Here is a 10,898-nt window from a genome sequence, read left to right as displayed (position 1 = left end):
CATTTTAATGTTGTGTTCAGTCAGGAAAGTCTCGTGCACACACCTGAGGGACAGGTAAATGGTACATGTACCCCTTTTCCACCAAGGAGGTTCCAGGGCTGGTTCGAAGCCAGTGCAGGGGCTAAACAGGGGCCAGAGAAAGAACCGATGACGTGACCCACCACGTCATTGGTGGGCGGGGCTACAGACCCAAACGGGAGCAGCGAGCGCTATAAACGTAAAGCTAAACGTAGTCGTTGTTCGTTCCGACCACGAATGCGACGGGTAGGCGGCGATAATTGTGTTTTTCGCCTCTGGATCGCAAAGTAGGCTTGTAAAGACACGAGCAGTGTTTGCATCGCTACGGTGGCTCGTCCATTTGTTGGCCATGTTGGTTGTTGTGATTCCGAGCGAGTGTCTCGCACAGCCACACCCACGTGATCACGTTTCCCGATGACGTCATGACGTGGCTCTAACTTGGCTCCGCTTGGCTCTCGGCCGGTGGAAAAGCAAACCGGTTCTTTGTTGGAACCAGTTAAGCACCGGCTCTAGCACCAGCACCGAACCAGCACCAGGTGCTTTTTGGTGGAAAAGGGGCAATGGACTGTGTCACACACCGGCGGCTGAAGCTGCAGTGCCGAGCTGCCCGGTAGGAGCGGTTAGGGGTTCAGTGTCTTGCTCAAGGACACTTCAACATGCATGGAGGAGCTTGATCCAACCAGCAACCCTGCGATTGCCAGGTAACCGCCGCCCCTCGAGGCTTCAGGTAGAAACACCTGCTGAAGGTATCTGAAATATTACATTTAAAATAAATACTGAGCAAGTGCTGACAGTGTGCAGGACATGCGTTCTACGTTCCAATAGCTTTTCAGTGAAAACGAAAATTATAATGAAAAAATTACCATTCATACTAACATCATCATTCATATCGCAGTCACAATATCTGTCAAAATAATCCAAATCTGATTTTTTATAGCAGATCGTTCAACCCTAATTTAGATACATTAACATTAGATTTACACCTTCACTCTTTGGAAAACACTAAACTTTAATGTGTTTTGTGTGAAGGCCTTCACTAAACAGCAAGGCACTGCTGCTGCAAAACTCTGCTGACTCCATGTTTTGTTTTTTTTTGTTTTTTGAGTTTTATTCACTTGAACTGACATTCCCATGGTGCATACACACACATACACACACTTTTTTTCAATGTCATAGTTGTTATATTCTATCGCTGATTATCCATTCATTTGTTATTTATTATTGATTGGACAATTCCGATATATTTGTGATAGATATTTATTAATCAGTTTAATCTCTTCATTTATCAAAAGGTGACCAATAAGGCTATGTACAGTTCATTCCTTCACATATCCTGATACAGCACAACATCATCTTCCTTCCTTCGTGTGGTTTCAGGTTCAGGATCAGTGCAAACAGTCGCTCAGGGCGCCGGTTCATTTTTCAAACAGGAAACTGGAATAAATGATCTTACCTGAAGTCTTGTTTGGTAACAGTTTTGGAAGTCTAAACTACGGTAAAGATAAAATTGGACAGTAACATGTGTGCAGTTGCTGCCTGTCCACACTGAGATTTGCAGTTATGCATCTCCCGTTGCTGTATTCATTTCCTAATGGCGGCACATTGTGGTTGGATTGTGTGCAGACTTGGTGGAATGACTTTTGTATTGCAAGTTTGACAACGTCAGATTTTTGTGCATCCACAGTTCTGTCACCGTGGCTCTGAAATGACAGATGAAAACACAGCGCTAGACACACACACACACAAGTATTAAGACTGCTGTTGAATAAAATGTAAACATTCTACAAACTAAATCTCCATACCCTGAAATTGCCTAGTCCGCCGCAATGCTACTTAAAAAAGTAAAATAGTTGAACAAATAAATAAAGGCAGTAGTCATCAGCGTAACGTCTTTACTTGGCTACATTGTGATTGTCCTTCCGCAAACCAGCGAGTTGCTCATAATCTCCACTCGTAACATTAGTTTTCATCTTGGCTGGCTTCCCTTAGAACCATCAGTTAGAACGGGGAACTTCCACAGGAACCCAGTTCCTGTGGAAACATGTTCTCCTGCAGACGGCGGTGTGCCAAGGCCAACTTTTACCAAACAGACAGAGTCAAACACTCTGCCGGACACACATTTGAGCAACAACATGGCTGCAGCCGTCTGAATCCCTCCTTCCTTTTATTTCTTTCAAAAATAGATTTATCTTTTTAAATCTCTGTTTTGGCCTGAGAAGATGCAGCTGTTTTGTTTATTTATTTTTGGAAAGTGCAGATTCTTGTTTGAAAAACGACTATAAAATCCCTTACAAAATTAAAGTAACACTTAGTCTTAGTCTTTTTCTTACTTTTATCTGTAACAGACGAAAAAAAAATTTCCTTCTTCTTTTCATTTTTTTTTTGGATCCTACAGTTACCAACCAAAACCTGCATCTTTATTGGCTAAAGTGGTGTTTTATTTCATATTTTTGAAAGAAATAAAGGAAATTTTTTCAGAGGGTTAATTTTTTTTTTTTTTTCAAAATAAATGCCCACCCATGGGCTTGTGTGTTTCAGAGGGTTAAAGGCACACGTTCACAGCGCCCTCATGTTTGAGGCAATGAGCACAAACACATGTTGCTGTGCTTCATTTGGGCAGAGAGTTTAGACCCGGGGGCCGCCGCTGTTTAGTATCGTCAGATTTGAGGAATGTGCCTTTAAAGAGAAGCACAGCCTGCTGAGGGATTCTGAGTATTTGGAGGCTGTTTGTCATCATGAAGGTGCAGAGATCCTCTGAGGGTTGACGGTGAGATGGAAACAAACGAAACAAACTGGAGAAGGACACTGAGAATATTTGACAAAGAAACCAACCAGTTCCATCAGCAAACCTGTTCACTCTGCAGAGGCTGACGCACTGAGGCCAGTCAGGTTTTCTTTTTTGGCTGAACATGTCCTTTTCTCAGTGTGAAACCTGCTGAAATTCATCTCCACAGTACACGTACCCTGGCCTTCATGTGAGTTTACACCACCTCCTCTATCCTGTCCAGACCGGCTGCCTGGATGTTGGCCTTGGGGCTGCGAGGCCGGCTCAGCCCGAGGGCGGCGGCCTCCCCGCCGGCCTTCAACAGCTGGTCCGATCCCCAGTGCAGGCAGACAGGGCAGGGGCACGAGGCGGGGTGGTGCATGATGCCGGCAGGCGGGTAGAGGGCCCCCGTGGTCGGCTGTGGCGGCAACCCGGGCCTGCTGTGGAACTGGGAGAGCCGCAGCGCGTCCAGGGGCCTCATGGGAACGCCGAAGGCTCCGTGAGGCGAAGATGAGGCCGGGGCGGAGAGAGCCAGCGGGGAGTAGAGATGGAGGGGGAGGTGGGGCAGGTGGGGTGGGATGAAGGGGTAAGGCAGGGCGGAGGAGGGGGAGGCGCGGCCCATCAGGAGCGCTCCCAGCGGGTCGACCAGAGGGTGGGGCCAAGGCAGGGAGTGTCTCTGCCGTTTGTCCTTCATCCTCCTGTTCTGGAACCAGACCTGGACCAGGAGGGAAGGAAGGAACAAGATGAGTGTGTTTTCCCAGGAGGAGAGTGAGGCACAGACACCGAGGGAAGGATTCTGCACATCAGTGCTTTATGTACCACAGAGAATTTCATGGTCATTCTACTGAAGTATTACAGTGTATTTGCAGTATTTTATATAAGTGATAGTACATACATGTAAGACCGTTTGTTACCTTGCTGTTTTTTTTTTCCAGACATGCCATCCCCGTTTGTTAATATTTAAAATGTCCACTTTGCTCTCTCAGTACTTCCTGCTCTTTTGTGTGTTGCTGCACACACCTTTATAGCTGGGCCTGATGACTCGTCTGTCTGTCTGTCTGTGTCTGTCTGTCTCTCTGCCCGTCTGTCTGTCTGTCTGTCCAGCCCTGAACTATTTTACCAGCCCATAGAAAATCCCGGAAGGCTGTTCTTCTAAAACGTCAGGCGGTGCCGTTTACGAGGCCTCGCCTCGCATTCCTGCTCTTTCATAAAAGACCCTCCAGTAGTTGACAGAAAGGTGGGCGCATTTACTGCGTATTAAAGCAGCCACATTGGACACGGGGGGCCTCTGCGTCAAAAGTTAGACGCCGCTAAACCTGTCAGCACTCAATCTGCCGCACTGATTGAAACGACACGTAAGAGGAGACCAGATGAAAACCTTCCATGCATGGAAAATGTCAAAGAGGTCTTGTCACTCAGGTGAGTAACTGCCTCATATTTGTGTTTCCTGTTTTGAGCTGCTTGGTTTTTCGGGGCTGCGTGTCTGTCTGCAGAGCCGCTGCAGACCAGCGAGTTAATGCAACATGATTTCATAAAGCCTGCAAGGCGATGAAGCAGCTGCACTGATGAACAGGGGAAGTGAAAAGTTGAACTCTCTTTACTCTCTCTCTCTCTCTCTCACACACACACACACACACGTTATTCCAAAGGGTAGCTCCTCCCACCATGACCCCATAACAGAAAATTGGGATCATTGAAAATGTAATCAGGACAAAAAACAGTATAAGGAAATGCATGACCAGTTACTTCTCAAAGAAAACCTGCATGGATGTTGATGTGAAGCTGCTGACACAGCAGAGAGTGTGGCCCTGCAGTGTGTGGCCCTGCAGTGTGTGAAGAGTGTGGCCCTGCAGTGTGTGGAGAGTGTGGCCCTACAGAGTGTGGCCCTGCAGAGCGTGGAGAGTGTGGCCCTGCAGTGTGTGGAGAGTGTGGCCCTACAGTGTGGCCCTGCAGTGTGTGGCCCTACAGAGTGTGGCCCTGCAGTGTGTGGCCCTACAGTGTGTGGAGAGTGTGGCCCTGCAGTGTGTGGAGAGTGTGGCCCTGCAGAGTGTGGAGAGTGTGGCCCTGCAGAGTGTGGCCCTGCAGTGTGTGGCCCTACAGTGTGTGGAGAGTGTGGCCCTACAGTGTGTGGAGAGTGTGGCCCTGCAGTGTGTGGAGAGTGTGGCCCTGCAGAGTGTGGAGAGTGTGGCCCTGCAGAGTGTGGCCCTGCAGTGTGTGGCCCTGCAGTGTGTGGAGAGTGTAGCCCTGCAGAGTGGCCCTGCAGTGTGTGGCCCTACAGTGTGTGGAGAGTGTAGCCCTGCAGTGTGTGGCCCTGCAGCACCTGACGGGACAGTCAGGAAACAGGAGCACAGCCTGAGTGCAGGGTCGCTGCCAGGAATTTTAGGCCCCATGAAAAAAAAAAAAAATTATTTACTCAATGATGGTTTAATAATTTTATATTAGTTTTTACCTATTTTTTTTGGGGCCCCTGTCAGGCAAGGGCCCTTGAAATTGTCCTAACTTTCCCCCCATATACGGCGCCCCTGCCTGAGTGTCACATGCCGTCTGTCCTGCAGGGATCAAGCTGCTCTGCTCTGCTCTCCCCCAGTAGCTGCACTTATCCTCTATGAAACAGCATCAACCTATAAATTAATTTCTGAAGAATATTATACAAGCATAACTAATAGAAATGTATGACTAGCAGGTTATGACACCTGAGGGACTCAAACAGTCTAGTTCCTGTCCCTGGTACTCTCATTAAAAAAAAAAACTGCTGCTGCTGTTCAGTTGCCATCAGACTCCTGAACAGCTGACTGGAGTTACAGTCATGGAGTACACACACACACACACACACACACACACACACACACACACACACAGTCTGCACATTCATTCACTCTGACTTTGCACACTTTGCTGACAGCTACACATAGCTGATCTGTTGTTGCACATATGGATATACATTTGCACATACATATGTACATATATTTGTACATACAATTTGTCATGCTTTTCTGCATAATTTATATTTCTTGTATATTGTATTTTTCTACTATTATTATTGTATATTTTTTACTATTCTTATTGTACAACTGGCATTCATTGTGGGCAGCAAAGTAAGAATTTGATTGGGCAGGGAACTTTTTCTTCTGTGCACATGACAATAAAATACTTTGACTTTGACTTTGACTTTGGCATTGAGCTGTAAAAAAAATATTTTTCATAAGATCATGGTGGTGAGACTGAAGCTTAACAGGAAAATGGTTGTCCCTAGGCTACATGCAAAAGTCTCTGAGCTGGGACAATTTCTGGTGAATGAATGAAGGAAGTCAGAATTTAGCTTGAGAACCCTCACTGGACTTGGAGAACCCCTGGAGTCAAATAATAATTTAAATACTACTACTTCCACTACTACTAATTATAATAATAAAAATAGTAATAATAATAAATTCTAGTGAAATAAATATATCAAGCAGACTTTGGAAATGTCATGGAACCTCCTAAAGGACACCTAAAACCCCTTTAAGAACCCTTGGAACCCCCTTTAAAGACCCCTGGAACTCCTCTATGAAACTCTGAAACCTCCTTCAGGGACCCCTGGGAATTTCCAAACTCCGCCGGGGTGTTTGGCTGTCAGATGCAGTCCGACATGACTGTCATGTTGAACTGATGTTTCGGTCACCACGCACGTTCCTATGACCAGCCTGCAGGGGATAAGGGGAATAAAAAACGGTGTGTTGTACCTTTATGGTAGTTTCCGGCAGGTTGAGCGCCGTGGCCAGCTCGCAGCGCCGCGGCCGGGACACGTAGCTCTCCTTGCCGTACTCCTGCTCCAGCCGGGACAGCTGCTCGCGCGTGAACGCCGTCCGGTGCCGCCGGCTGTGGTCCAGCAAGGCGCTGCGCGTGCACGGCTCCTGCTCCTCTCCGTGCGCGGCGGCCGCGAGCGGCGTCTGTCTGCCCTCCGCCACTGAAATCACGCGAGAACAAGACAAGCTCATAAGCAGCCTGGACTGCGGGAATATCAGATAATTCATCTTAATGGAGATTATATTCTGAGATTATGATAACACATTTTGCTTTGTGTGCCCCTACCGCCTGATTCTGCCTGCAGGCTTCAGTTCAACTGTGTCAAATTAAACTAAATAGGCTACTATAAAACTCTATTTTAAAAGTTCTCATTTTAAAATTTAACGTTGGAAAATAGAGGATAGCACATGCCTTAATTGCCACATGCCTGCTAATTGTAGGCTATAATAAATGCAGTATAAAGACAGCAATTAATATTTATATTCTAAATGCCTGTTGGGGTTTTCTCCTTAATAATTTCAATCCCGGACTGGTAGGCTACTTTTTTTTTTTTTTTTTTTTTTTTTTTTGAAGTCTTAGCCTATAAGTCCAGCTGTCTCTGTCTGTCCGACAGGTTGGCATGTTCACAACCACTCAGGAACAAGCAATGTCATTCAGAGAGACGCCTGATTTTAGATTCACTTATTCGGTTTCATGTTAAATTAGATTTGAACTCACGCATCCGGTTGCTTCTGTGTGTGCAGGCCGCCAAGTGTCAAAAAATAAATAATAAATAAATAAATAAAATAAAATAAAAATCCCTGGTTTTGTAGATTTCTCGGCAGTCCTTCAGCTCCAAATTTCCGTTTCCTCCGTTTGCAGTCCAGCCCGGTTCAGACAGGCCACCGGCACAAAATCCACACACACACTCTGTCTGTCTGCCTCACACACACTCCAGGCACGTCCGTATAGACAGGCAGGCAGAAGATGAGGTGTTTTTGTCCCCCTGGTGACCCCCCACCCTCCTTCCCCCTCCCTTCCCCGGCCTCTCTTCTCCTCCTCTGCCCATATCAGAGCCGCTCCAGACGGCCGCGGTGTGCGCGTCTACCCGGCGCGGCGCCGCGGCCCGGCGAGGTGTTAAAGGTGTTAGAGCGAAGCCTTTGGTCTCCGTCTCGGCCTTTGTACTTTTGTTATGGAGAATTAGGAGCCGGGCCTGCGGCTGCAGCGGCACAGACAGCCGCACAGCCTCATTGTTCTCCGCCGTTTGATGTTTGCAGGTTTGGAAGTCAATCATTACAGGCCTAATGGCTCCAAATTGGCCGAGGTGGGGCCGACAGCGCAAAACCCAATTATTAATTAAGCTTTTATTATGGCTTAGCTTTAAGGCAGCCGATTTCTTAAGATAGGATATATACTTATCGGAGTCTGAAATAAATCACACGGTGTCATACTTTGATCTTTTTATCATTTTAACTTTCTGATGAAAAATATTCATTAAATAGGTCGATAGATTTTCGGACATGCCGTATGTGCTGAGGATTTTATTCAAATGTTTTCAGCACTTTGTAGATGTGTAAGGCAGCCGATTTATGTAAGGAGATGTAATAAATGGAGGGAATCAACGTGAGATATGTTTTAAAAACACCGACAGCCCGCTGTTAAATAAATGGTGGCAGGAGGAACTTCAGGGGCGATGGCGCTCAGATTTTCAGAATCAAGTGAAGACAGTTGCTTTAAAAATTATTTGATCTAAGGCTGGCACTGATTTTTTTCCCCCTCCCTAACATGACAGGACTGGCGTTTTGAAATGAATTTTCAATTTTAATTGAGCATTAATTCTCACGGCTACAAGTTTCGTGATACAGGACTTTCCCCGTTAATGGTTTAAACAGTGTGCAACGAAAAGACGATTCATTTCTAATGTTCATAACTGCAGGAGTGTGTGAATGAAGAGATTTGAGCCGCGGCAGCGCACAGCCTGCACGGCGGCCGGTGTGAGAGCGGACCTCTGAACCGGTGATTTGGATCTTATTACGACTATAATCTGCGCTGATTGTGATCCAGCGGCCAGATGATGATAAAGACGGCCGGCAGAGGACAGGAGACAGCCAGACGCCAGGTGAGGTGGAGTCACACCTGACGGAGGACAGTTACCACCATAAAAAAAAAAAAAAAAAAAAAATCTCAGAATTTCGTCTGGGAATAAAATGTAATATCCTTCATGTTTAACAGTTTTATCAGAAGGTTTTTAAACTTGTTCATGTCCTGGACCCAGGCGGACTGTGCTGACTCTGCACTCGGGACTCTGACATGAAAAGATGTTTTGGTTTGTGCTCATTCTGAAAATGTCAGGCTTTGATATGCCGAGCGGTGATAAAGCGGTGAGATGATTCTAAAATGAAATGATCACTCTTACACATTTTTGTGTCGTAGTGATGTTACAATTGGCCTTATAGTTCAATGTTTCTTGCATTATCCAATGTATTAGGGAACCAAACTGACCTTTGAGACATGAGCAAGTTCACTGGATTCCTTTCAACCAGCAAAGAAGCAAGAAATGACCCCAAAAATAGCAACAACAACAACAACAACAACAACAACAAAAGTAAATAAATAACAAGAAGAAAATACAAAACAAGAGGACAAAAAGAAAAGTAATAACAACAATTTAAAGAAAAAATACAGGAAATGACCAGAAAAATTACCTATTTTTATATTTTATTATTATTTTTATTTATTTATTTATTTATTTATTTATTTTACCTATTAAAGTGGCTTTAAATGAGCAAAGATTACAAGAAAACTGAACTAATAATTGATTAGAGTAATGAAATAATATAGTGAGAGGTCATATCAGTGATGCTGGACTAACCTCAGATTTCTTGTGTTTATCGTCTCTCACAAACAGTGAAATTAAACTATTTTTGCTGAGGACCCCCTGGAAGACCCTCAGGGACCCCTGGGGGGCCCCGGGCCCCACTTTCAAGACCGCTCATCAAGGAGTTACAGCCCACCCTTCTGCAGTGACTCTGGCATGGCATCACATTGCTCTGGCCTGCACACACACACACACACACACACACACACACACACACACACACACACACACACACACCTTCCACGCCGCCACGCTGAACACAGGAAGGAGACTCAGGTGTTCTCCCTTTTTCTACTGAAACCAAAACCTCACACTTTTCAAACCAATTAAACTTCTGTCGTGACGAGGAGAAACTTCTGACGAGGAGAAAACATCGTCAAAAACATCGTCACAGAAACAGGACAGGTTTCAAACAATGATCTTCAGGGTTTTTTTCTCTCCTCAAAGTGGACATGTGTAGCTCTGAAGTAATTTTATAGGTTCATCTAATATTACATGACATGTGACTCTGTTGTGTTAGCAGCTGCCTGAAATAATGTTGTCGCTCCAGCACAGAGCAGGCAGCACACTGTGGTCAAAATGTGGTGAACTCACTCTGTTGAAGGACAGGCGGCTCCCGGCCCCTGGATCAGCACTGTGGGCGAGCACATTTTAAATTAAGAGCCAGTTCTAGTTTACTTCTGCTCTTCGCCCCCCAGGTCTCCTCCCTGTCACAGTCCGTGGTGACCGGGGCGTCCCGTCCTGAGACAGAGCCCCGCCCAGCTGCCCAGCCTCCACCATGTCAGCTTTGCTCGGCCTTGTTTCCTTCTCGGTGTCCATCTGAGGGCCACTGCAGGGGTTCGACTGCAGGGGTCCGCTCCGGGCCGTCCACAGCAGGAGTCCAGCCATCTTACACGACGATGTTTCATTTCTGAGATCAGGGTTTCTGCCTTCTGCAGAGTCACTGTGGAGTGAGCTCGCTTTGCTTTCTGATTTTCGATTTTTCACCAGCGCTCGGCCCTGCCCGGCAGACCCGGCCGGACCGAGGTGTCCCACAAGTGGACTGTGGTTCTGGGCCTGCAGATGTTGGAGCTCCAGATGTTGCGGGGTCTTGGATGGGTGCAGCGAGCTCCCATGGGGCCCGGTAGCCCAGCATGTGTCCATCTGATGAATCCAGCTGTTTATCTCACTGTCTCACATCAGGATGACGTGAAAACCACTTTCATGTGTCGAAGTTTTGGAAGCCCTGCTGTCGCCTGATGAGACGTCCTGTTTGGTACATGTGATCAAACACACGACATTCTTTTAAAAAACACACTTCCAACACAGCCACTTCTTCTTCTTCTTTTAAAGGGCGGCACACATCTTGCGTCCCTTTGCTCTGCAGCATGTGCCGAGCACACGCACACAGTGACAAATGTTGACGCTGCATATTGTTGCTATTAACACGTGTTGAAACCTTATGGAAGATGTGCGTGTCGTCCCCGAGTACAC

The 10,898-nt window shown here is 46.4% G+C and overlaps 1 protein-coding gene across 1 annotated transcript; it reads right to left on the bottom strand.

Moving 5' to 3' along the window:
- Positions 1–2,999: 2,999 nt before the first annotated feature.
- eve1 (even-skipped-like1) lies at positions 3,000–10,568 on the bottom strand. The gene is made up of 4 exons (XM_030057991.1): positions 10,140–10,568; positions 9,663–9,678; positions 6,505–6,728; positions 3,000–3,497 (listed from the first exon to the last, which is right to left on the bottom strand). Exons 1-4 carry the CDS (start codon positions 10,566–10,568, stop codon positions 3,000–3,002), a joined length of 1,167 nt encoding a protein of 388 aa, XP_029913851.1.
- Positions 10,569–10,898: the final 330 nt, after the last annotated feature.

The sequence above is a fragment of the Myripristis murdjan genome, chromosome 8, assembly GCF_902150065.1.
Source record: "Myripristis murdjan chromosome 8, fMyrMur1.1, whole genome shotgun sequence".
NCBI lineage: Eukaryota > Metazoa > Chordata > Actinopteri > Holocentriformes > Holocentridae > Myripristis > Myripristis murdjan.
Note: the sequence above shows the minus strand (reverse complement) of the source record. Positions and strands in the feature narration are given on the sequence as shown.

What these genes read in the sequence shown, in the direction of transcription:
- eve1 (XM_030057991.1), bottom strand. Translation starts at nt 10,568, where the DNA reads ATGGACACATGCTGGGCTACCGGGCCCCATGGGAGCTCGCTGCACCCA. An exon ending in TGCCGGAAACTACCATAAAG is followed by an intron (nt 3,498 to 6,504) that starts GTACAACACACC and finishes CTCCTGGTCCAG; the next exon opens with GTCTGGTTCCAGAACAGGAG.